At 70.5% G+C, this 25,292-nt stretch overlaps 1 protein-coding gene across 1 annotated transcript in view; it reads right to left on the reverse strand.

Annotated features, from left to right (window-relative positions):
• DNAH17 (dynein axonemal heavy chain 17) overlaps positions 1-24,038 on the reverse strand; it is a 63,553-nt gene extending 39,515 nt beyond the window's left edge. The window contains exons 1-32 of the mRNA XM_036412406.2: positions 23,590-24,038; positions 22,949-23,142; positions 22,245-22,434; positions 21,981-22,080; positions 21,401-21,486; positions 21,155-21,280; positions 20,524-20,676; positions 20,334-20,420; positions 19,514-19,681; positions 18,132-18,248; positions 17,169-17,434; positions 16,162-16,354; positions 14,470-14,616; positions 12,976-13,084; positions 11,939-12,042; positions 11,559-11,699; positions 10,837-10,980; positions 10,141-10,323; positions 9,003-9,257; positions 8,480-8,649; positions 7,947-8,169; positions 6,666-6,782; positions 6,214-6,300; positions 5,749-5,901; positions 3,940-4,188; positions 3,672-3,794; positions 2,919-3,266; positions 2,579-2,670; positions 2,139-2,265; positions 1,381-1,533; positions 481-606; positions 261-368 (exon numbers count right to left, since the gene is read on the reverse strand). Coding sequence (XP_036268299.1) covers positions 261-368; positions 481-606; positions 1,381-1,533; positions 2,139-2,265; positions 2,579-2,670; positions 2,919-3,266; positions 3,672-3,794; positions 3,940-4,188; positions 5,749-5,901; positions 6,214-6,300; positions 6,666-6,782; positions 7,947-8,169; positions 8,480-8,649; positions 9,003-9,257; positions 10,141-10,323; positions 10,837-10,980; positions 11,559-11,699; positions 11,939-12,042; positions 12,976-13,084; positions 14,470-14,616; positions 16,162-16,354; positions 17,169-17,434; positions 18,132-18,248; positions 19,514-19,681; positions 20,334-20,420; positions 20,524-20,676; positions 21,155-21,280; positions 21,401-21,486; positions 21,981-22,080; positions 22,245-22,434; positions 22,949-23,142; positions 23,590-23,934 — 5,184 coding nt within the window. The 5' untranslated portion in view covers positions 23,935-24,038. The remainder of the gene's footprint in view (positions 1-260; positions 369-480; positions 607-1,380; positions 1,534-2,138; positions 2,266-2,578; positions 2,671-2,918; positions 3,267-3,671; positions 3,795-3,939; positions 4,189-5,748; positions 5,902-6,213; positions 6,301-6,665; positions 6,783-7,946; positions 8,170-8,479; positions 8,650-9,002; positions 9,258-10,140; positions 10,324-10,836; positions 10,981-11,558; positions 11,700-11,938; positions 12,043-12,975; positions 13,085-14,469; positions 14,617-16,161; positions 16,355-17,168; positions 17,435-18,131; positions 18,249-19,513; positions 19,682-20,333; positions 20,421-20,523; positions 20,677-21,154; positions 21,281-21,400; positions 21,487-21,980; positions 22,081-22,244; positions 22,435-22,948; positions 23,143-23,589) is intronic.
• Positions 24,039-25,292: the final 1,254 nt, after the last annotated feature.

A 25,292-nucleotide genomic window follows, 5' to 3' on the forward strand; every position in this document is an offset into this window, starting at 1 on the left:
CTATCCACTGGGCCACACCGGCCAGGGCCCTTCTTCCACGTAAAGATCACCTTTGGCTTCTACATTCCTAATCCGCCATCTTTTTTTAAAAAAAAAAAAACGGCTGACGCGGCATTTGTCAATTTCCAGGCGAGGACCAAAGCCAGGTCCCGGGAAGGCGGTTACCGGGCAGAGCCACCGGCTGCCAGCGACGGGCCGCTCCCCGGGGGCCGTGGGGCTCCGAGCTCCGGGCGGAGCACCCCGCAGGCGCGGCCACACACCTGCTTCTTGTTGTAGTCCTTGATGGCGTTCTCATAGCCCTCCTCCAGGCGGGCGAACGCCATGCCCACCTCCGTGGTCCACCAGATCTGCGTGCACGTGAGCGCCACCTGCAGGCAGAGGGCCCGGCCCTGGGTGAGCCCACCCCCCTCCGGAGACACCCCGTCCGGAGTCACCCCCTCCGGAGACACACCCCCCCCCAGGCCCCTCGCCCGCCAGCACCTGGGCCGGGTAGTCGAAGATCCACTGCTCCCTGGGCTTCTCCTCGTAGGTGACCACGGCCTCGGGGATCTCGTGGCGCAGCGTGGCGCACATGCGGTCCAGCACGCGGTTCAGCCACACCTCCACCTGCGGGCGGGCCGAGGAGGGAGCCACGCTGAGCCCCAGGCTGGGCCCACGCACCTCATGCTGGCCACTTGCTTTGTTATTTAGGCCATGTAACAGGGGGCCCTACCACGTGGCTCAGGGGATGGAGCGTCGGCCTGCGGACCAAAGGGTCCGGGGTTCGATTCCCGCCAGTGGCAGGCCCCTCCCCGGCCCAGACCCTGGTCTTCCACGTGGACAGGAGGCACCAATCCATGTGCTGTTTCTCTCACGTGGATGTCTCTGTCTTTCCCTCCATCTTCCACTGTCTCTAACGATCAGTGGAGAATTCCCTCGTGTGAGGGTTAAAAAACAAAGATACCTAATACTGGTCATCACCTTCCCCCGGACGGAGATGTCAGTGAGAGTGACCAACTGGGAAAGCAGGCGGGGAAGCGGGCAGGGGGTGGGGGGAACACGTGAGGGCCGTTTCCAGGCAGAGGAGGGAGGGAGACCAGGGGAAATATAGACTCTGAAGAGCAGACAGGCTGGTCTGAGCCCCGAGGCGCTGCTGACACTCAGAGACGCTGCATCTGTGTCTCCCCCCTCCCCGGCCCCGTTCTTCCCTCCTCCGCTGGGGGTGCACCCTCGCTCTGCAGAAGGCGGTGCCAGGAATGCTAGAGTCCAGTCCTTGGAGTCCGTTCTCTGGACGCGGGGAGGGGGGACACCCCCGGGGACGGCACGCAGCTCGTCCACGCCCCGTCTGCCCCGCCGCTGTGGGCGGGCCCGTCTGCGCCCCGGGCCTGCGCCCGCGCCCACCTGCCCCGAGAGGTCGCAGTCCTGGTCGAAGTCCATGTACTCGTCCTCCTTGCTGTACATGCCCAGCCCCGTCTTCACCGGCTTCTCCCTCTCGTCCAGCTGGAACTTGAGCTTGCACAGGCTGTCGAACAGCTTGGACAGGTGGCGGCTCACCTGGACAGGGCGGGAGGGGCGGCCGACGCGCCTCGGTCCTCGGCGGCTGGGAGCCTCGCTCTTTCCGGGGGGTGGGCCCCCCTTTCCCTCGCCCACGCTCACACGAAGCCCACCCCGCCGACAGCGAGACCAGCGGAAGCTGCCGGGCCGGCCTGGGGCAGGGTCTGTCCCCGGATTTCTCTTCCCTCAGCAGCTCTGGCCCAGCTGTCCCGGTCACAGGCTTGGCCTGCCACCTGGGGCTACCCTGTGTCCCCCCCCCCCCGCCCCGTGCCACAGCGTAACGGCTAAAATAGAATACAGGGGGTGCTGTGAGAGCCGGGACCCGGGACCTATCTTGCACTTATACAAGCAGCGTGACCCCGCCCCTGCTGCCCCCGTCCGGCCGCTCCCCCCACGGTCCGGTGACTGCCCTGCCAGGAGAGCCTGGGCACCTTCCTCCCCCGGGACCCGGCTGCATCTCGCTCGGCTCCCGGCATCAAACCCACTTCCCGGATGAGGAAGCCGAGGCCCAGGAGGCCAGAGGCCGGGCCCGGGCGGTGTGCGGGGTGGACGGCCACGCGAGGCGCTGTGGGGACGGGGCCCCCTCCGCAGCCTCCGCCGCCCACCTCCACGGGGTCGTTGCCGTTGGAGAGGATGTCCAGGAGGTCGGCCGAGGACACGAAGTAGAAGCGGGGGAAGGCCATCCTCTTGGTCTCCAGGTACTCGGCCAGCGCCTTCTCGCACACGGCCAGCCTGGGGGGGGAGGGCGGCGGTTGGCGGCCCAGGGACAGGTCTCCTCCCGGCCACCCTGGAGGGACTGGCAGCGGAGCCGCGGGTGTGGCTCAGCCCCTTCCATTGGCGCTGCTGCCCGCCCGCCCGCCGGCCGGCTGCCTCCCTGCAGCCCTGACCCTGGGGGGCGGGTCCCGGGCCAGGAGGAGCCGCTCCATCTCCTGTGCTCGCTCCCTCAGGAGGCCACGGCTCCCCAGGAAAGGTGCTCGGACCCAGGACCGGCTCTCGGCACCCCCTCCCCCGGCCAGCACGTGGTCCCCGCAGGGCCCGGACCCACCTCTTCTTCATGTCCTCCAGCTTCTCGTAGAGCCCCGGCTTGTTGGTGGCCTCCACCACGTTGGGCGTCTTCACCGCCTCCTCCATCAGGGCCTGGACGGGCAGGGCCGGCGTCAGAGGCCCGTCCTCCCGCCGGGCCGGGCCGGGCCAGGCTGGATAGTGCGGGGTGGGGGGGGGGGCGGGGGGCCAGGCCGGGCCGGGCTGGATGGTGCGGGGGGGGGGGGGGGGGCGGGCAGGGGGCGGGGGCGGGGGCGGGCCTGCTGGACGGGGCGGGCGGGGCCGGGGCGGGGGCGGGCAGGGGTCAGGGGGGGTCAGTGTGGGGTGGGGCCGGGCGGGCCCACCTTGAACTCCTTGTCGATCTCCTGGAACTGGCGGGAGTCCTCGGGCAGCTGGGCGCGGATGTCCTCGGAGCCCACGAAGATGCTCTCCAGGTGGCTCCACGTGCGCTGCACCTCGAACCAGATGGCGATGACCGAGTCGGCGGCGGACAGCTTCTGCTGCCAGCTCGTCACCTCTTGCAGGAAGTGCGATAGGTACTTGGACATCATCAGGTTCTGCAGCTGCACCTGGTTGTCCTCCAGCGTCTCCACCAGCACCTCGTCCGTGCGCAGCATCATGGTGCCCGTGCGCGGGTGCGGCTCGTGGCCGAACACCATGGTGGACCAGGTGCTGTCCAGCACCTTCAGCACCTGCGGGGTTTCCCGGTAAGGAAGCGCTGGGAGCCGTCCTCTGGTGTTCTGTGAGCGCTGGCCCCCGGGGGCAGGTGTGGCAGGTGGGGCCTCAGCCACAGCGTCACCCGACAGACCCTCCGCCCTCAGGGCCCCTCCCCATCCCGGACAGACCCCTCCCGCCCTCAGAACCCCCTTCCCATCCCGGACAGACCCCTCCCGCCCTCAGGGCCCCTCCCCATCCCGGACAGACCCCTCCCGCCCTCAGGGCCCCTTCCCATCCCGGACAGACCCCTCCCGCCCTCAGAACCCCCTTCCCATCCCGGACAGACCCCTCCCGCCCTCAGGGCCCCTCCCCATCCCGGACAGACCCTCCGCCCTCAGGGCCCCTCCCCATCCCGGACAGACCCTCCGCCCTCAGGGTACCTTCTCCATCCCGGACTCCTTCACCGCCTTGTCCACGATGTTCCGGACCTCGTCCTCGAACTTGTGCAGGTTCAGCTGGAGCAGGTCGGCCAGCACGGTGTCCTCCGACATCTCGAACTTCACCTGGGCCGGGAGACAGGCAGGGTCCACCCGGGATCCCTCCCAGAGGCAGCTCCGTGCCCGCCCCAGGCCCCGGAGCGCGGGCCAGCTCCTTCCCCCGCCACCGCCCGCCGGGAAGCTGTGCCCCCCCCCCCGAAGCCCCCCGCACCTGGGTGGCCTGCATGAGCTGCTGCCAGTGGCGGTCGCGGATGGCGGGGTTCTGCAGGTCGCTCACGGCGCGCAGCGAGGTGATCATGTTCTTGACGGTGTTGTCCAGCCCCACGAAGGCATCCCACGTCTTCATCTCCTTGTCCAGCGACCGCACTTCCTTGGCGAACTTCTTGCAGTCGATGTCCATCTGCTCCACGTTGATGTTCTTCCACTTGGTGGTCTTCCAGTCCTCGAAGCTGGTGTTCACCTGCGGGGGGCGCCGGCCTGCTCACCGCGGAGGACTCGGGCCGGCCTCCCGCCCCCGCAGCCCGCGCCCTCCACGCCGGCCGCAGCCGGCGCCCGGGGGGACCCCCAGAGCTGGTGACGGGGTTTGGTAAACCGGGCGGAGACGAGGGAGAAACAATCCCGCTGGAGAGACGCAACTTGAAAGACAAAAAAGGTGACTTTTTAAGAAGATGCGACTGGAGAGTTAGCGCTTAAAACCGACTTGGGCAGAAGACCTGTTGGGACACAGAGGGACCGAGCCGCATCCGACCGCAGGTCTGCCCGGCACACGGCATCCGCCCAGCCGAAGCGGAACGTGCCCCGCCCCGTGCCCGGGGACAGCCCCCCAAAGCCGCAGCCGCCCGGAGACCGGCGCGGGGTTCCCCTCGGCTGGAGTCAGGGAACCGGACTGGGCACCAGCAGGAAGGCCGCAGGCACAGGCATTCGGAAATTAAAGACAGACTTCCAAACAGCCCGAGGCTCGAGGGACCTCAGACAGACAGACAGACAGACAGAGAGCGAGGCCACGGACAGTGGCAGGGAGTGTGGAATAGGCGGGCTCGGCCGCCCAGAGGCAGTGCTGTGCTGTGAACATTCCCACGGGGAAAGATGGGACGTGTCCAGTCAATAGAACTCAAACCAAGACGTGGAGAAAGAGCAACATGAACCCAAAGCAAACGGAAGGAAGGTGATGATCTCCATGAGGCCGGGTGGGGGGGGGGCGGTGCAGAGTGACGGAGAAAAGCAGGTCGCGCAAAGCAGACATCCAGGAGGCTAATGAGTCAGGAACCCCGGGCGCTGCAGACCAGACGCCGGGCCGGAGGGAAGACCAGGACGGCCCATGGCGGAGGCACCGCTCCAACGGGGGCCAGGAAACCAGGGCAACGCTTCCCACTGAGCTACCGGCTGGGCTGTTTTTTAAAAATTTAAAGAGAGGTGAGGTGTGAGAGAGGAGGAGGGGGAGGAGGAGGGAGTGGAGGGGGGAGGAGAGGGGGAGGGGGGAGGAAGAGGGGAGGAAGGGGAGGAGGAGGTAAGAGGAGAAGAGGGAGAAGGGGAGAATGGGGGAGAAGGAGGAGGGAGGGGAGGGGGCAGGAGAGGGGGAGGGGGAGGAAGAGGGGAGGAAGGGGAGGAGGAGGTAAGAGGAGAAGAGGGAGAAGGGGAGAATGGGGGAGAAGGAGGAGGGAGGGGAGGGGGCAGGAGAGGGGGAGGGGGAGGAAGAGGGGAGGAAGGGGAGGAGGAGGTAAGAGGAGAAGAGGGAGAAGGGGAGAATGGGGGAGAAGGAGGAGGGAGGGGAGGGGGGAGGAGAGGGGGAGGGGGAGGGGGAAGGGAGGAAGAGGGGAGGAAGAGGAGAAGGGGGAGAAGGAGGGGCGGTGCACAGGAGGCCTGTGCCCAGAGAGGAAGAAACAGACCCTGCGCAGAGTGGCCCGCCTGGGGACCTGGGCGACCCCCCAGAGGCCAGGCCTGCCGTTGCATTTTTCACGATGGAGGGAAACAGGAGCGCCCCTCCTGGTGCCGAGCCCGCCGCCCGCCGCCCACCGCTCACCATGACGATCATGTCCCAGAGCTCCTTCAGCAGGCGGACCTCGCGGTGGCAAGCCTTAAGCTGCTTGTAGTCGGGCACAGCGACCTCGAACAGGCTGCCCGACTTGCACAGCCCCTCCATGATGCCCTCCATGGACAGGATGCTCTTCTGCTCCTGCGGGCGGGCGGGCGAGGGGAGGGTGGGCGGGGAGGGAGGCGGTGAGCAGGTGCCCAGCATGCAGGGAGCACGCTGGCCCTTCCTCTGGCCCCACGCCGGACCCACGCTGGACCCACGCCGGACCCTGGCTTGCCCTGAGCTTTCCAGCAAAGCGGCCCTGGAGCCCATGGGGTCTGGCAGGAAGGCAGTCTGTCCGCCGGTTAAGTGGGGGCTGAGGACGGCCTCCTCGAGGCCAGTCCCCCGGATGAGAGCAGAGCGTGAGGGGAGAAGGGCGGCCCAGCCCCGGGAGAGGGGCGCGGGGGCAGGTACCTTGTTGAGGGACTGGTAGGGCTCCGGGTCACTGAAGGTGAACGGCGCCTCCTGCCTGAACTTCTCCCGGAACTCGTACTGCTTGATCTGCCATCACCGCGGAGGGCACAGGTCACACACCCGCCACCTGCCCGCCCGCTGCAGCCCGGCCCCGCCCCAACACAAAAGCTCTGCCCACACACCACACGCCCCGCCCCCCAGGTAAAACCACGCCCACACGCCCTGCCCCAGCACAGAAAGCCACGCCCCCACATAGAAGCCCCGCCCCGCCCACAGCCACACACACACACACACACACACACACACACACACACACACACGGCAGCTCCGCCCCCCACACAGAAGCCCGCCCCTCGCTGCAGTCCCACCGCTCTCCACGCCCCACCCACACTGCAGCCCCGCCCCCACGCAGAAAGCCCCGCCCACACGGAAGCCCCGCCCCACGCCCTGACCTCGAACTGCTGGCACTTCCTGCGCAGGATGTTGACCTCGTTGGCCTGCAGCGGCGACACGTTCTGCTTCACCTGGATGGCCAGCTTCTTGGTGTTGGTCCACTGCTCCGGCAGTTCCTGGGGGGCAGGCGCTCTGTTCCCGCTCTTTCCCGGCTGCCCAGGGGAGCGGCCCCACAGTCCTGTGCCCGCCAGCCTCCGCAGGTCACCTGAACCCGTGTGTGCGTGCACGTGTGCTGTGCATTGTATGTACACGGGTATTCATGCAAGTGTGCACTGTGTATGCGTGTGTGCGTGTGTGCGTGCGTGTGTGAGATCCTAGGCAGCCACTGCCCCATCACGGTGAAGGCACTGCCTGAGGCACCGCTGTAGCTGCCGCCCCACCCTGTCCCTGGCAGCCCCGCCCTGCTGTCCATTTCCACGATTTTGCCATTTCAGGAAAATCGGGTGGACTCTGACATTTTACAAGTTCTTCAGACCGGGGCAAATATCGTACTTAAAGCCAGAAAATATTGTAAAGAACAAATCCTCGCCCACGGACTCTGCCCACAAACAGCCATCATTTCACCTTCTACGATGGATTCTGTCCGCTGCGGCCCACCTCTAACCATGTATCTCACCGCTTCCTGCAACTCCCCAGCCGGACTGCGGACCCAGAGCCCCCGGGACCAGCCACACACACACCCAGGCCTCAGCACGGGGCCCGCAGCCACGCCACCCGCACGGCGTGGCCGGGGCCTGCGGCTCTGTCCCCCTCTGCGTCCATGTCTGCCACAGGAGGTCAAGGCCACAGCCCTCCTCTGGCCCCCGCCAGGCTCCTACTGCTCTCCCTGCCCACACACCGAGGCTCCGTCCACCACCCCCTCCCTGCCCCGGACACCCAGGCCCCCTCCCCCCTCCCTGCCCCAGACACCCAGGCCCCCGCCCCCCTCCCTGCCCTGGACACCCAGGCTGCCCCCTCCCCCCTCCCTGCCCACACACCGAGGCTCCGTCCACCACCCCCTCCCTGCCCACACACCGAGGCTCCGTCCACCACCCCCTCCCTGCCCTGGACACCCAGGCTCCGTCCACCACCCCCTCCCTGCCCCGGACACCCAGGCCCCCTCCCCCCTCCCTGCCCTGGACACCCAGGCTGCCCCCTCCCCCCTCCCTGCCCCAGACACCCAGGCCCCCTCCCCACTCCCTGCCCTGGACACCCAGGCTGCCCCCTCCCCCCTCCCTGCCCCGGACACCCAGGCCCCCTCCCCCCTCCCTGCCCCGGACACCCCGGCCGCCGCCGCCCACCTGCAGCTTCACGTAGATCTCCTCCGGCATCTCCTCGCCGTACGACCTGAGCAGCTCGATGGTCTGCTTCAGCGGCTCGAACATGTTGTCGGTGGCCACCTGCCGCTCCTTCACCTTCATCAGGTGCGCCATCACCCCCACCAGCCCGTCGTAGTCCCCCTCCTTGACCGGCACCTTCAGGCCGGCCCTGGCAGCCTTCATGAAGTCCTCCAGGTCCCCGAGGCTGTGGGGACAGCAGCCGCCCGTCCGTCCGTCACGCTGTCCTGACTCCGCCTGCCCAGCCCCGCGCCCCCGCTCCCCTCCCGGGGGGCAGATCCAGGGCGTCCCCGCCACCTCCCGGCCCTCAGCCCCGCCCCGCGCTCAGGACCCGCCTGGCCCCGCACAGGGACATGCCCGTCGGTCAGGCCCGGCTCTAGGCCGGCACCGTGAGGGAGGGCGGGGGGAGCAGCGGAGCCAGCAGCTAGGCGCCCTGTGGGGTGCTGCCCTCCAGCCGCCCCGTCCCCCCCACCCCGTCCTCCAGCGCGGCCGCCCACCTGCTGACCACGTGGTTGCTCAGGTGGCGCTTGAACATGAAGCTCCAACGCTTGATGGTGTTGAGCAGCGCCTGCTTGAAGGGCCGGCAGTCGCACTGCAGCCAGCCGCTGAACACCTGTGAGTTCTCGCAGCGCAGCACCTCCTCGTACAGCCGCTCATACGAGTCGATCTGCAGGACAGGCTCTGCTCACCGCGCCCAGGAGCGCCGACGGCACCGCGCCGCCCCTGCCGGCCCCCCCTCCTGCCCCCCAGAAACCCCTCCTGCCCCCCGGCCCCCGCCTCCTGCCCCCCAACCCCCCTCCTGCCCTCCTAGGCCCCCCATGCCCCCCGGGCCGGGCGGCCCCCCACACGCCCCCGGGCCGGGCGGTCCCCCCACGCCCCCCCCCCGGGACCAGGGCGGCCCCCCCACGCCCCTGGGCCGGGCGGCCCCCCACGCGCCCCCCCGGGCCAGGGCGGTCCCCCCACGTGCCCCCGGGCAGGGCGGTCCCCCCGCGCCCCCTCCGGGCCGGGCGGCCCCCCCACCTGCTGCTGGAACTGCGTGAGGGTGGGCGGGGACTTGGGGACCAGCTCCTCAGGCCGCAGCTCCAGGTCCTCCAGGGTGACGACGCGGCCATAGGTGAGGAAGTTGCGCATGGACTCCTGCAGGTCGTCCACCCATAGGTAGGAGTAGCGCTCGAAGGAGTCCTGGAACTCCTCGGCCTCCTTCATGGCGCCCATCACCAGGTTGGACATCTCCTCCCGCATCTCCATCAGGTCCGCCGTGTCCTCCAGGTCCGACTGCGGGCGGGGCGCGGACACGTGAGGCGTGAGGACCCCGGCCCCCGGCCCCTGGCCCCGGCCGCCCTGGCCCCCCCGGCCGCCCACCGCCCTGGCCCCCCGCCCCCGGCCCCCCGGCCGCCCACCGCCTGCCGCCCGCCGCCCCGGCCCCCGGCCGCCACTCCGCTCTGGCCCCACAGCAACACCGAGTTTCCTTCGCGGAAAGGGACGCAGTTGAGGTCTACATGCCCCCCCCCCCCCCCCCGCGGAGTCTGCTGGCCGGCACCTGTCAGCTGGGCACTTAGGTCTTTTTTATTTCCCCAATGGTTTTTTTTTAAATATATTTTTTTATTGGTTTTGGAGAGGAAGGAAGAGGGAGAGAGAAGCATCCATGATGAGGGAGAATCATGGAGCAGCTGCCTCCTGCACGCCCCCCACTGGGACGGAGCCCACACCCTGGCCTGTGCCCTGCCCGGGGATGGAACCGTGACCTCCTGGTCAGAGGTCGAGGCTCAGCCACGGAGCCACGCTGGCTGGGCGCATTTAGGCCTTTTCCAGATGTGTGTGTTACTGTCACCCAGACAGCGCGCCGCCAGACACGCCCCCAGGGGAGCCCCGTCTCAGTGCCTGCGGGGCGCCGGGAGCCCGCCCGGCTGTCCCTCCCCTGCACAGGGTGGGTGGCGCTTAGCGTCCGCGGGCGGGGGGCGGGGGGCGGGGAGCGGGGCAGTCACGGGTGGGTGCAGAGGGAATCACGGGTTACGACACAGGAGGAGAGGCACGGGAGGGGCCAGGGCACCGATGGCCGGGAAGGACCAGGTTTGGGGAGGGAGGGCGAAGTGTGTGACGGGACCGGCACCGCGGAGCGTGGAGGGGCCCGGGCGGGGGCGGGGAGGCCCCGGCTGACCTTGTAGTTGAGCCGGCCCCGGGCCAGGCGGGGGATGAGCTTGGCCACGTTGTAGATGTCGTTGATGAGGCTCTCGATGAGCGCCAGGAAGCCCGTGTCGTCGCCCACCTCCAGCGACGGCGAGAACACCATGCCCCGGTCGCTCAGCTCCATACGGATCTCGAACAGCGGCGCCACGTTCTCCTGGAACGCCGTGCGGAGTCCGCGCCCGCCCCGTCCTCAGGGCCCGCCCAGAGTGGGGAGCCCCCCCACTCCCCACCCGGAGCACGCCTCCCGCCGGCCCAGGGTCAGGGCCAGCGAGCAGCTCCCGCCAGCTCGAGGCCTGTGTCTGCTACTGGCGAGCTGTGGCCTCGTCCCCGAATGTGTGAAATGACCCCGGCGGGTGCTCAGGGGAGAGAGCGTCAGACCGGTTCAGGTGGGGGGCACGTGCGGGAGGCAACCAGCGGAGGTGTCTCTCGCTGTCTCTCCCCGCCTCACACTCTCCCTATCAACGGGAACATCCTCAGATGAGGATAAACCCGAAACACAAGTGATACTTAAACGAGAAAACGCGTTTTCCAGGGCCAGGACGACGGGCCCCTCTCTCTGGTTCCATCAGGGACCACGGGCACAAGGACCAGGAAGTGGGCTGGGGGGGGTCGCAGCACGCACACGGCACACACACACACACACACAGGCACGGACGCGCGGACTCACGTCCTGGACCATGTTGTTGATGAGGTAGTTGAGCGACATGCGGATGAAGTGGTCAAAGGCGTCCAGGACCATGTTGTCGATGTAGACGACGTAGTCCTTCCAGGACTGGCTGGTGGTGACGGCCCGGAACAGCTCCGCGTTTTCCTGCCGCAGACGGGGGATTGGCGGCGCCTCCCCGCCCGTCGGTCCCCTCCCCGCCGGGGTCCGTCCGCGGGGACTCGGGCGCCCCGCCCGCGCCCGCGCTCCCACACTGGGTGCTTCTCGCTTCCTGAGTGCCCACGTCAAAACCGACCCAAACACAGGCTGGATGCCCCAGCCCCGGGGCGGCGCCCAGAGGACCCAGCTCGGCCGGGACCCAGGAGAGACCCCGGCGCCCGGCGCCCGGCCAGCGGGGCCCTGGGCTCCGGACCTGAGCGTGCCGGCCAGCAGGTGCACCCGCACTGCGGTGCCCACTGAGATGTTGGCACCGCCAGGCGGGGGGCACGTATCCAGGGAGCCTCAGGCCCAGGGAGACGAGCCGGGGACCTTGCGGGCGGGTGTCCCCGTCCACACCCACTCCGTGCGGGCTCGGCACCGGTCTCGCTCCGAGAGCGCAGCGGGCGGACACCGAGCCCGAGAACCGGCCTGAGGCCGCTGTTCCACAGCCTCCGGGACCGCAGAGCGCAGGCTCGCGCCGCGGCCCCGTTGCTATGGGAACCCTGGCCGAGCGCCCGGGGCCTCACCGCCACCATGGCCTGGATCTTGACGCCCGCCTCCTTGACCGCCGTGTAGCGCTTGTTCAGGTTGACGAGCCGCCCGTCCAGGTCCAGCAGGGCCGTCTCCTTGTTGTCCTTCCTCTCGAACATGGGGTTGGCTGACCAGTCCTGCGCGGGCGCCAGGGCGAGAGGGAGGCGTCGGAGGCGCGTTCCCGGCCTCGCTCCCGTCTGCGAGCCCTCAGAGCGAGCCTGGCCCGCGGGCCGGGAGGACGCGGCCCTGAGGGCGCCCTGGGTGCTGGGCCGCAGAGCCAGTCGGGGCCTCGGAGGATGGACGACGCCCCCAGGCTACGAGGGAACCCCCCCCCCCCCCCCCCCCGGCTCTGCGCCATCGTGCGGCCACCACCCACCCTCATGGCCTGGGCGATGTTCTCGATGTTCTGCTTGGCCTTCTGCATCCGGCTCTGCAGGTTGTGCAGGATCTCCCGCATCTCCTGGATGTACTCCAGCACGCCTGTAGGCCGCGCCCGCCCGTCAGCCGGAGGGCACGCCGGCGGCTCGACACGCGGTGTGAGCGCCGCCCGGAAAGTCCCTCCGCTCCTCTGGGCACCAGGTCCCCGAGGGGCCACGCCGGGCGGGGCCTCCCTGTCCCCAACGCATCGCCGGTCACTGCCCCGGGACCCCGCCTGGCCCAGCCCCGACAGCCACGGAGGGCGAAGGTGAGTGGCCAGAAAGATGGGCTTGAGGGAGAGGAGAGAAAGGAATCACGGGCTTCCTTGCCCTAAAGAGCCCGCGGGCCCCGTTCGGACAAGAGATGGTGGAGGCACAGAAGAGGACAGGAGGCGAGGTTGGAGGTCTGGATGGAGGGGTGCCCACCAGCGTGGGTCCTGGGCACAGGGAGCTGGGGAAGGCACTTCTGCCTGGTCCACTGGGGGGCGGGGGCCTCGTGGGCACATTTCTTTCTGTTTCTGCGACGCCTGCCCGGAGCCGGCTGCCACGGGCACCGGCCCCGCCTCCGCTGTGCCCGCCTCTGGCCAGTCCAGCTGGGAAACGGAGGCCCTTGGTGGACCCCAAGGAGCCTCTGCAGGTGCCACAGGCTGGTCAGGGCCTGGGCGGGCAGGGCACCACCCTTCGGCCAAACACAGGACCCTGTGGCAGTCGAAGCTGACCCTGTACCAGCCCTGGCCGGGCAGGCTCAATGGGAGCCTGGACCTATGAACCAGGAGTCCTGGTTCCATCCCCGCTCAGGGCACACGCCCGGTTGCAGGGTCCATCCCCAGTGTGGGGCGTGCAGGAGGCAGCGATCAATGATTCCCTCTCATCATTGATGTCTCTCTCCGCCCCTCTCCCTTCCTCTCTGACACCAATAAAAACACATTTAAAAAGAAAAAGAAAAAAGCCGACAGCAGCAGCCAGAGGCAGAGGCAGCCTCCCGCCCCCTCGGTACCTTCGCCGTTCCAGAAGAGCGTGGTCTCGGCCGTCAGCAGCTTGACGTCGATCCCTTCCAGCTCCGCCTTGATGAGGGGGAACTCCACATCCATCACCGTCGTCTTTATCTGCCAACACACAGCCGGCCGGGCCTCGGTCCCACCAAACCCGCCGCCCCGGGCCCCGAGGCGGCAGTTCCGTCCAGACTGTCTGATCCCCGGGATCCATGCACCTAACTCGCTCATCCCCGCGCCCCGGGGCGGAGAGAAGGAAGCATGCTGACGACAAGCTGTGCAGGGCTTAGAACCGGCAGAGCGTGTCAGCGGGGGCACGGGCGGACATCGGCGTGAACAGCAGCACCGGTTCTGTCCGGCCGGGCCGGCGTGCCTGCCCTCAAAGCTAATCTAGTGCTTTTAAACCTCCCCCCATGGACGAGGAAGGAAGGAGGCCGGGAGCGGATCTCTGAACTGTTCCCCAGAACAGGCACCCTGAGCCCCAGCTTTCAAGCCCCCGGTCCCGTGTGCCTCCCCACGGGCGTGTGTCTGTGGCGAGGGGCGCCCTCGCGGAGGCCCCTTCCCCCACATCGGCACTGCCCACGCCCGGCCGCCCGCCAACGCCGTCGAGCGTTTCCGGACCATTCACACCGAGAGAAGGCAGGCCAGGGCAGGGGGCAGGGCAGAGGGGCCGGGCAGAGGGGCCGGGCAGAGGGGCCGGGCAGAGGGGCCGGGCAGAGGGCAGGGCAGAGGGGCAGGGCAGAAGCCAGGGCAGAGGGGCAGGGCAGAGGGCAGGGCAGGGGGCCAGGGCAGGGGGCAGGGCAGAGGGCAGGGCAGAGGGCCAGGGCAGAGGGGCAGGGCAGGGGGCAGGGCAGAGGGGCAGGGCAGAGGGGCCAGGGCAGAGGGGCAGGGCAGAGGGGCAGGGCAGAGGGGCCGGGCAGAGGGGCAGAGGGGCAGGGCAGGGGGCAGAGCAGGGGGCAGGGCAGAGGGGCCAGGGCAGAGGGGCAGGGCAGAGGGGCAGAGGGCCAGGGCAGAGGGGCAAAGGGCCAGGGCAGAGGGGCAGGGCAGAGGGGCAGGGCAGGGGGCAGGGCAGGGGGCAGGGCAGAGGGGCCGGGCAGAGGGCAGGGCAGAGGGCAGGGCAGGGGCCAGGGCAGAGGGCAGGCCAGGGCAGAGGGCAGGCCAGGGCAGAGGGCAGGGCAGAGGGCAGGGCAGAGGGCAGGCCAGGGCAGAGGGCGGGCCAGGGCAGAGGGCAGGGCAGGGCAGAGGGCAGGGCAGAGGGGCCGGGCAGAGGGCAGGGCAGGGGCCAGGGCAGAGGGGCCAAGGCAGAGGGGCAGGGCAGAGGGGCAGGGCAGGGGGCAGGGCAGAGGGCAGGGCAGGGGCCAGGGCAGGGGGCAGGGCAGAGGGCAGGGCAGGGGGCAGGGCAGAGGGCAGGGCAGGGGCCAGGCGGGCAGGCTGCGAGGGGGCCTCCGGACGCGCGCCCGGAGCTCTGGAGTGGCCACGGGAGCCGGGGCGCGGCTCACCTCGTTGTACCAGCCCACGATGAGCTCCAAGTTGCCCACAAACTTGCGGAAGGTCTCGTACTGGGAGAACAGGGTCTCGGCGCTGCTGGGGATCGCCTTCTGCTGCTGGAAGTTCAGGTACTTGACCTCTCTCAGCACGGCCACCAGCTGAGGCCACGAGGTGCGGAGCCGGGCGGGGAGGGAAAACACTTCTGTTTCTCGTTCTTCCGTTTCATTTTTTTAATACAAACTCTCAGATGGGCGTTTCCACGCGGGTCCCGGGGTGGCCCTGCTTTCAGCCCCTGCGCGCGCCGAAGCGCCTCCAGGTGCGCCTGCTCGTCCCAGGTCGGAAACAGACCTGAGCGAACTTAAAGCAACAAAGCGGCCGGGCCGCGGGCGCAGTGGGTGAGCGTTGGCCTGTGAACCAGGAGGACACGGGTCCATTCCCGGTCAGGACACCGGCCGGGTGAGGGGCTCAGTCCCCGGTGGGGATGTGCCGGAGGCAGCCGATCCGTGATGGTTTTTCTCATCATCGATGTCTCTCTCTCCTTCTCCTGTCCTCTCTGGAATCAATAAAAACAGATTTAAAAAAAATCTAAATGGCACCCTAACCGGTTTGGCTCAGTGGATAGAGCATCAGGGCACAGGCCTGGGTTGCAGGCTAGATCCCCAGTGTTGAGCGTGTAGGAGGCGGCCATCAGTGATTCTATCTCTCCCTTTCTCTTCCTCTCTGAAATAGGTTTTAAAATATATATATTTTTAAAGATGTAAATTCTCCCAAACTTACTAGTAAATTAGCTAGTAAAATAGATTACTAAATTTAAAAATACACACAAAACAACAAAGGCTTCAATGACACAGCCTTGGCCCAGCAGAACGACCCCACCCAAGCACGGAGACCACGCCCCTGCAGAGGCCACCCCCCAATGGCAGAGGCCACGCCCCCGAGGCCCCAAGGCCCTGCCCCCAGAAGCCCCGCCCCTAGGCCCCGCCCCAAGCCCCTTCGCCTCCCAGGCCCCGCCCTCAGAGGCCCCGCCCCCAGAGACCATGCCCCCAGAAAACCCCCACTCCAGAGGCCCCGCCCAGGCCCCGCCTCAGAGGCCCCGCCCCCGGAGGCCCCCGCCCCAGGCCCGCCCCGGAGGCCCCGCCCCAGGCCCCGCCTCAGAGGCCCCGCCCCCGGAGACCCCCGCCCCAGGCCCGCCCCGGAGGCCCCGCCCCTGGCCCCGCCCCGGAGGCCCCGTCCCAGAGGCCCCGCCCCCGGAGACCCCGCCCCGAGGCCCCGCCCCAGGCCCGCCCTGGAGGCCCCGGCCCCGCCCCGGAGGCCCCGCCCCGGAGGCCCCGCCCCGGAGGCCCCGCCCCCAGAGACCATGCCCCCAGAAAACCCCCACTCCAGAGGCCCCGCCCCAGGCCCCGCCTCAGAGGCCCCGCCCCAGAGGCCCCGCCCCAGGCCTGCCCCGGAGGCCCCGCCCCGGAGGCCCCGCCCCAGGCCCGCCCCGGAGACCCCCGCCCCAGAGGCCTCGCCCCCGGAGGCCCAGGCCCGCCCCAGAGGCCCCGCCCCAGAGGCCCCGCCCCCGGAGGCCCAGGCCCCGCCCCGGAGGCCCCGCCCCCGGAGGCCCCGGCCCGCCCCGGAGGCCCCGCCCCGGAGGCCCCGCCCCGGAGGCCCCGCCCCCGGAGACCCCCGCCCCGGAGGCCCCGCCCCGGAGGCCCGCGCACCGCTTTGCTGAAGTTGACGCGGATGAGGTGCGAGGGGTCGCGCTGCAGCAGCGGCTGGCCCAGGTTGAAGCTGCAGTCCTCGTCCACGCGCGACACCCACTGCTGGTAGATGCGCTCGCGGTAGCTGCGCAGCAGCTCGATCATCTCGTCGTACTTCTGGTAGATGAGCTTGGCCTCCGAGCTGGCCATGACCCTGCGGCGGGAGACCTCCCCTGGGGCCCTGCGGCGGCCCTGCAGCCTCTTCCCGGGAGGCCGAGTCTGTGCGCCCCGCGGGACTTGATCCATGGCCGCCCCTCACACCCCGTTTCCTCCGCGCCTGCTGGGGCCCCCGGAGAGGCCAGTGTGCTCCCCGGGGGAGGCCCGGGGTGGGGGTCCCGGGGGCGGGGGGCGGGGGGAGGCCCGGGGTGGGGTCCCGGGGGCGGGGGGCGGGGGGAGGCCCGGGGTGGGGTCCCGGGGGCGGGGGCGGGGGGAGGCCCGGGGTGGGGGTCCCGGGGACGGGGGCGGGGGGAGGCCCGGGTGGGGGTCCCGGGGACGGGGGCGGGGGGAGGCCCGGGGTGGGGGTCCCAGGGGCGGGGGGCTGGGGGAGGCCCGGGGTGGGGGTCCCGGGGACGGGGGCGGGGGGAGGCCCGGGGTGGGGGTCCCAGGGGCGGGGGGCCGGGGGAGGCCCGGGGTGGGGGTCCCGGGGACGGGGGCGGGGGGAGGCCTGGGGTGGGAGGGCCCGGGGGCGGGGGGAGGCCCGGGGTGGGGGTCCCGGGGACGGGGGCGGGGGGAGGCCTGGGGTGGGAGGGCCCGGGGGCGGGGGGAGGCCCGGGGTGGGGGTCCCAGGGGCGGGGGGCGGGGGGAGGCCCGGGGTGGGGGTCCCAGGGGCGGGGGGCCGGGGGAGGCCCGGGGTGGGGGTCCCGGGGGCGGGGGGCCGGGGGAGGCCTGGGGTGGGAGGGCCCGGGGGCGGGGGGAGGCCCGGGGTGGGGTCCCGGGGGCGGGGGGCGGGGGGAGGCCCGCCCACTCACGGGTGGTCGATGTGCTTGAGGTCCCGCATGGGCACCTCCAGGCGCTCCTGCAGCTCCAGGCTCCACTTGAGCTGCCCGGCCACGGGGGGCATGTTGCGGTGGATGGGCGGGATGTGGCCCGCGGCCGCGGCGGCCAGCTGCGCGTCGTACAGGATCTTGGTGTTGTCCAGCTCGGCGTCGAACAGCTCCAGCATGACGGAGTAGCGCGGCACCACCTCGACCAGGATCAGCGGCCGCTCCAGGAGGCTCCCGCACATGTACAGGAGCTGCGAGGGCGGCGTCAGGCCGGCGCCCCGGTGCCTCCCCTCCGCCCCTGCCCCAGGCTCCGAGGGAGAAATGCACATCCCTGAGCCGCTGGCTTCTAACCCAACAGCACACAGTAGGTCCACAGCCCGGGGAAATGCACCCCCGGATGCACCAGGGCTCCCTGAAGTCCTCATCCTCTCTGCTAGCAGAGGCCCTGCCTGGTGTGGCTCAGTGGATAGAGCGTTGGTTTGAGGACAGAAGGGCCCTGGGTTCGATTCCCGGTCTGGGCACAGGCCCGGGTTGTGGGCTCCGTCCCCAGTGGGGGGCGTGCAGGAGGCAGCCCATCCACGAATCCTCTCATCCTGGATGTTTGTCTCTCTCTCTCCCCCCCCCCTTCTGCTCTGAGATAAAATATATATATATATTTAAAAAAAAAAAAAAAAAAAACGTTCTCAGAGGAGAACGATGCCAACATCGTAAAATAAACAAAGTGCTACCGGAGTCCCTCCGACTCCCGCTGGCCCCCGGCCTGACCGGGCTGAGATCGCAGCTCCTCCCGCCGTCCCTGTGGGCGCTCCGCTGGCATCGCCCTTTGCCCTCCACCCCCCAGCCCCCCGTAAGCAGAGGGGGGACAGTGGGCGGAGAGACCGGGAGGGCAGGACGGACACGGCCCATGCATGGCCGCTGCAGCCCCGGGCGGCGCCCGCCCGCCCGCACCTTGGCATAGGACTCGATGGAGTTGCTGTCGTCGAAGGCCTGGCAGAAGATGGTGGCCAGCCTCCTGTCCAGGTCTTGGATTTTGGTCTCAAAATCGGCGTAATCGTTATCGAAACCCTAAGAGCGAATTCAAACATCACTTCTTACAACAACAACTGCTTCCGGCGGTTTTAGAGGGGGGGGAGGGGGAGGGGGATCAGCATTGTAGGGCCTCCTGGGGATGGAGCCCACAGCCTGGGCACGGACCCTGCACCGGAGGACACTCACCACTGAGCACACCGGCCGAGACCAAAGGGCCACCTCTTAATCCGCACACAAAGCCGGCGGAGCGCACCCTGACGCCCCGGCTGGCCCCGCTGGGGGACCCCTCCTCCGAGCCCACTCGCTGCTGGGACCGCCTCAGGGCAGAGCCGTCCCAAGGCCCTTCGGCGTTGGGCCCTCCGCCCCCCCACCCCCCGCTCCGGCCTCTGCCCCGCCCGCTGGCCACCCACCGAGTCCCCGGGGTCCAGGGGGTCGTATTTGCAGTCCACACCCCCCCCCCCCGCTCCGGCCTCTGCCCCGCCCGCTGGCCACCCACCGAGTCCCCGGGGTCCAGGGGGTCGTATTTGCAGTCCACACCCCCCCCCCCCCCCCCCGCTCCGGCCTCTGCCCCGCCCGCTGGCCACCCACCGAGTCCCCGGGGTCCAGGGGGTCGTATTTGCAGTCCACACCCCCCCCCCCCCCCGCTCCGGCCTCTGCCCCGCCCGCTGGCCACCCACCGAGTCCCCGGGGTCCAGGGGGTCGTATTTGCAGTCCACACCCCCCCCCCCCCCGCTCCGGCCTCTGCCCCGCCCGCTGGCCACCCACCGAGTCCCCGGGGTCCAGGGGGTCGTATTTGCAGTCCACACCCCCCCCCCCCCCCCGCTCCGGCCTCTGCCCCGCCCGCTGGCCACCCACCGAGTCCCCGGGGTCCAGGGGGTCGTATTTGCAGTCCACACCCCCCCCCCCCCCGCTCCGGCCTCTGCCCCGCCCGCTGGCCACCCACCGAGTCCCCGGGGTCCAGGGGGTCGTATTTGCAGTCCACACCCCCCCCCCCCCCCCGCTCCGGCCTCTGCCCCGCCCGCTGGCCACCCACCGAGTCCCCGGGGTCCAGGGGGTCGTATTTGCAGTCCACACCCCCCCCCCCCCCGCTCCGGCCTCTGCCCCCGCCCGCTGGCCACCCACCGAGTCCCCGGGGTCCAGGGGGTCGTATTTGCAGTCCACACCCCCCCCCCCCCCCCCGCTCCGGCCTCTGCCCCGCCCGCTGGCCACCCACCGAGTCCCCGGGGTCCAGGGGGTCGTATTTGCAGTCCACACCCCCCCCCCCCCCGCTCCGGCCTCTGCCCCGCCCGCTGGCCACCCACCGAGTCCCCGGGGTCCAGGGGGTCGTATTTGCAGTCCACGAAGACCTTCACCAGCTCGAACACCTCCTCGTGGATCTGCACCACCAGGCTGCCCAGGATGCTGCCGCGCACGCCGCCCAGCTCGATCTTCTCCAGCTTCAGGAACTCGATGGCCGTCTTGTACAGGTCCTGCGGGCGCCGGCGCCGTCAGCGTCAGAGCCGCGGGCTGGGACCGCCGTGGCGCTCGGCCACGCCCGTGCCGGCTCTTCTCCCCCCCCCCCCCCCCCCCCCCGGGACCCGGCGTGGCTGCCACGGCCATTCCTGCCCCTCCCTCCCGCCAAAGCCCTCTCTCCCAAACCTTCACCCCAACTCAGAACGGGGACCCGGGGCCACGGCTGCGCGGCCGGGAGCTGGGCGGGGACCCGGGTCCGGGGCTGGGGCCCCTCTGACGAGGGCATGGCCGAGGCCCCGGCGCCCTCATGGTGCCCGCGCTCAGCTGCTCCGGGTGGTTCCCCTCTCGTGATGGGCACACTGCTCGCCACGTCACAGAGCCGGAGGCCGAGCTGGCTGCCCCAGGGCCACCGCCCGGACCGTCTGCGTCACCAGCCACTCACAGGCAGGGGCCACAGCGGGCACTTCCTGCCCAGCTAACCGCTCCGGGCGGGAGGCAGCCGGCCGGACGGCTGGTGTCCCCGTGACATGGGTGGGAGGGAGGAGGGGGCGGACGGGAGGGGGAGGGGCAGAGGGGAGGGGGAGGGGGCAGAGGGGAGGGGGAGGGAGGGGGCAGGGGAGACACTGCTGTCCTCAGGTGCGGCCAGAGCTGAGCCCGGCTCCCCTGTACCTCAATGGTCTGGACACGGCGGAAAAAGGAATTCATTCTGGAGAACACGAGGGACGACGGGAATTCCCAGGGCACCGGCTCCTTGTCCTGGGGGGGTGGGGGGGAGAGGCTGAGCCTGCCTCCCACCTTCGCCCCCCCCCCGGGGACTCGCCCGCCGCCCGCCACCCGCCGCCGGCCCGGGTCCGAGCACCTTGAAGAAGAGCTTCATGTTGGTGCAGCAGAACTGGTAGGTGCGGTACAGCCCCTTGAGCACCGACACCGACAGCGAGATGCCGTTCAGCACCTCCTCGATCTCGCCCTGCAGCCCCTTCAGCACCTCGTCCGGGCCCAGGAAGCTCCGGGTCTGCGGAGACAGACGCGCAGCTCTGACGGCCGCGGGGGGCACCCCCAGGCGCACTGCGGGGGGCTGTCAGCGGGCAGGACACCAGCCACCACGCGGGACCCGCTCCCGGGACACAGCCCGTCTGCCGCCCCCTAAGCCGCCCTCCTCCCCGTCACAGGTGGCCAGACACCTCTGCGGGGTGAGGGGAGGTGTGGGGGCGGGTCTGGGCGAGGTGCCCTGCGGGGCCTGCAGACAGGGCTGTGGGCGCCACCTGAACACCCACAGGTGGGGGGCGGGCAGGCGGCTGGTGCAAAGGAGAAGGGAAGGGAGACAGAGCCGCTCAGGACGGTCCCCGGGACCCAGAGCCCAGGCCCAGCCCCCTTCCTTCTCCCCTCCCTCCGACGCAGGGGGGGGGCTGGCACCGCCCGGGGCCCAGCACCCGCGCCGGCGTCGCCTGCGCGCGGCGGGCGGCGGGCGGCGGGTGGCGGCGGGCGGCTACCATGTCCATGATCTGGTTGCAGAACTCCTGCAGGATGACGATGATGCGGGAGGGCGTGTTGTAGTGCTTGGAGGTGGCCCAGACGAGGCAGATGGTGCTCAGCACCTTGGCGATGAAGGTCGGGAGCTGCGGGGACACGCGGCCGGCCGGGCGTCAGCTGTGCCCCCGGGAGGAGACCCCGCGGAGGGAGAGGCCCCGCCCCCGCCCCGCCTTCCTCCCGCGGACGGGACGGGCGGGCGGACGCACCGCCGTGAAGTCCGCCTGCTCCATCTCCTCCAGCAGGATCTGCAGGGGCTTCAGGTGCAGGACGATGTCGTTGGCCTCCTTCAGCCCTGCGCACAACCAGCAGGCCGAGGCCGGGGTCACGGCGCGTCCGCGCGGAGGGAACGCCGGCCGCCGCCGCCGCCAGACCAGACCCGGCGGACCCCTCCCAACGCGGCTCTGCCCGGCCGGTGCGGCTCAGTGGTCCAGCATCGGCCTTGAGCCAGGAGGACATGGCCTGTGCCCGGGTTGCAGGCTCCATCCCCAGGGAGGGGCGAGCAGGAGGCAGCTGATGCACGACTCTCTCTCCTCACTGCCGTTTCTCTCTCTAGCTCCCTCTCCCTCCTCTGAAACCAGTAAAGATATATTTACAAAACACACAGGAGCTGCCTCAGAAGAGGGGCCCAGGAAGCTGCTCATGGGGGGGGGGCCGCCTCCCCGGGGCCCTGGGGGGGGCACCGTCATGGAGGGGGGGAGGGCCCTGGGGGGGCGCACCGTCATGGAGGGGGGGAGGGCCCTGGGGGGCGCACCGTCATGGAGGGGGGGAGGGCCCTGGGGGGCGCACCGTCGGTGACGCTCAGGTACACGTTCTGCAGGGCCGGCCAGTAGCAGCTCTGGGCCTTCTCCAGGATCTCCACGATGCGGTTCACCTTGGGCCTGTTGAGCTGCGGGCGAGAAGGAAGCAGCTTTTCGGCAGGACGCGCAGACCCTGGGCGCGCAGCCTGACCCCGCGGCCGGGCGCCGGGCACCGACTGGAGGGAACGGGTCCCCTCGGGCTGGGGGGGGCACGGGGGGGGCGGGGTCAGCCGGGGAGCCGGCGCCCGGTCACCTGGTCGTGGATGCACTGCAGGTTCTTGAGCCGGGCTTCCCAGAACTCGAACTCGACCCGGGGCAGCGGGTTCAGCCCGTCCAGCAGGGCCTGGGCCGAGTCTTTGCTCAGCACGTCCCGGATCTGGTGGGACCAGTCGATGACGATGGTCTCGATGGAGTGCAGCAGGGTGCTGTCCAGCGAGGAGAGCCTGCGAGGCGGGTGGGGGATGCCGGCCTGTCCCACGGGGCTCCGGCCGCCCGCCCTTCCCCGGCCGCCCTCCGAGGGGCCCCGGCACCCACCACCGGCCCGAGTCCCACCGCCCACCGCAGCTCCTCCTCACAGCCGCCTGGGGAGGCCGGAGGGCTCCCCGTCTCCTCCCGGCCAGGGGACACCTGGCAGATGGGGGTGCGCTCGGAGAGGCCGGCTCCCCCGGACACAGAAGGCCAGCTTCGGAAGGCGAGGCCCAAGACGGGGAGCCCCGAGCGGCCGCCCTCGGTGTGAGCGGGGGGAGGAGCCATCGCCCGGCAGCTCCGGGCGCTCACACCAGCAGCTGCATGTGGGGTCAGGCAGGGGGCCCTCGGGAGTGCCGTCCCCCCCTGCGGGCTATCCCTGCCAGGCCCCTCGGTGCCCTGGGCACCCACACCCTAACGCGGGGTCCCCTTCCCGGCTGGGGGACACGTGACGCAGGCCGGCGGGCCGCCCAGGACGTGAGGGCGGCCCACCTCTCCATGGACTCCAGCGTGCCGTCCAGGCTGCCCAGGTGCTCGGGCACCGGCAGCAGCGTCTTGCCGCGGATCTTGCCGCCCATCACGAACATCTCGTTCTTGAGCCGGTGCACCTGCTTCGCCAGGTCCTCCGCGACCACGCGGGGCCAGCCGCTCATGTTCTCGCTCTGGTTCAGCAGCGAGTACAGCACCTGCAGGACCGGGTGGCGTCGGCCGGGCTGCCGCTCCGCGGCGCCGGGAGGAGGGCTCGGCGAGGGGGCGCGGACCGGGACACCGAGGCCGCCGCGCCGGGGCTGGGGGGAGGGGAGGGGGGGCGCCATCTTTTCTGCCAAGTGGATGGAGCGGGGGCCTGCAGACAGAAGGTTCCAGATTTGATTCTGGTCAAGGGCAGGTACCTGGGCTGCAGGCTCCATCCCTGGCGTCGATGTTTCTCTCTCTGTCTCTCCCCCGCCCTCCCACTCGCTCTAAAAACCGACGGGAAAGCCTCCCCCAGCCTCAGCCGGCAGGTGCGGTAGCGAGTTCCTGCTGGATGGCAGGTGTCCCGCCACCTCGGGGCAGGCCTGTCCTCCTGCCGGCTCCCCAGCCGGGACGTGGGCCCGGGCCCCTCGCGGACAGCACCAGGGCCCCCGCTGCCGCACCTCCTCCACCACGGCGATGAGCTGGTCCACGGGCGCGGGGCTGATGTCCCCGTAGATGAGCGACTCCTTGATGTTGCTCTTGTTGATGTTCTCCGCCTTCTTCTTGATGAAGTAGACGCCCTTGGCCTTGAGGGCGGCGGGGAAGCCCAGGCAGGGCACGATGGCGCCGGTGGGGCTGAGCGTCAGCAGCAGCAGCGGCACGTCGGGCTTGTCGAAGAACTCCGTGAACAGCACCAGGCTCTCCTCGGCGCTCAGCAGCTTGCTCCACTTGTCCGGCTTGAACCTGAGCAGCAGGGCGGCGATGCCCTCCAGGTACTCGAAGCGGGAGTCCGGCGTGATGGTCATGCTGGCCTACCTCCGCCGGGCCCTGGCAAGGGACGGCGCACGGATGTGCATCGCGCACGCCTCCTGCGGCGCCCGCAGCACGGACCGGCTCCAGCCCCCATCAACCCCAGCACCCCACCCTGACCGGCCCCAGCACCCCATCGACCCCAGCACCCCACCCCGACTGGCCCAGCACCCCACCCCGACCGGCCCCAGCACCCCACCCCGACTGGCCCCAGCACCCCAGCCCGACCGGCCCCAGCACCCCACCCCGACCGGGCCCAGCACCCCACCCCGACTGGCCCAGTACCCACACCCCAACCGGCCCCAGCACCCCACCCCGACTGGCCCCAGCACCCCAGCCCGACCGGCCCCAGCACCCCACCCCGACCGGCCCCAGCACCCATACCCCGACCGGCCCCAGCACCCCACCCCGACTGGCCCAGTACCCACACCCCGACCGGCCCCAGCACCCCACCCCGACTGGCCCCAGCACCCCAGCCCGACCGGCCCCAGCACCCCAGCCCGACCGGCCCAGCCCTGGCCCCCTCAACTGGCCCCAGCACCCCCACCCCGACCGGTCCCAGAACCCCCACCCCGATTGGTCCCAGTACCCACACCCCTCGACCAGCCCCAGCACCCCCACCCCAACTGTCCCCAGCACCCACACCCCGACCGGCCCCAGCACCCACACCCCCTCGACCGGCCCCAGCACCACCCAACGGGCCCCAGCCCTGGCCCCCTCGACTGGCCCCAGCATCCCACCCCAACTGGCCCCAGCCCTGGCCCTAGCACCCCACCCCGACTGGCCCCAGTACCCACACTCTGACCAGCCCCAGCACCACCCCGTACCCCAACTGTCCCCAGCCCCCCACCCCACCCCGATTGGGCCCAGCCCTTCAACAGGCTCCAGCACCTCCCTCCCACCCGACCGGCCTGAGCAGGAGCCGGGCTTCTTCCTCTGGGGCCTGGGTCCCCTCCCCCGGCCGAGGGCCCCTCACCAGCTGGCGGCAAATGCTGCCCAGGGGCCAGCAGGGCACACTGACGGGCACTCCTCCAGAGACCAGCAAAGGAAATGGCTTCCTTCCCTCAACGGCTCCAACTGCCACAGAACCCCGGGTCCCCTCGGCTCTGGGGCTTCTAGAACCTTCTGGCGACCTGAGTGGCGGGCGTGAGCAGAGGCCAGCCCTCCACCCCTGCCACCGAGGAAAGGCCCGGGTGCGAGGTCTCCACCTCCAGCCACGGGCAGCCTGGGCCCGAGCTGGAGGCGCTGAGCGTGGCGGCACATGGACCCCGGCGTGGACTGCCCGGTGCTCACGCCGGCCGGGCCCTGCCTTTTCCGCTCCTGCCCTCATCTGACTCGGCCATTAAAAACAGAC

This window comes from Pipistrellus kuhlii, unplaced genomic scaffold, assembly GCF_014108245.1.
Source record: "Pipistrellus kuhlii isolate mPipKuh1 unplaced genomic scaffold, mPipKuh1.p scaffold_m20_p_44, whole genome shotgun sequence".
NCBI classification, from domain to species: Eukaryota; Metazoa; Chordata; class Mammalia; order Chiroptera; family Vespertilionidae; genus Pipistrellus; species Pipistrellus kuhlii.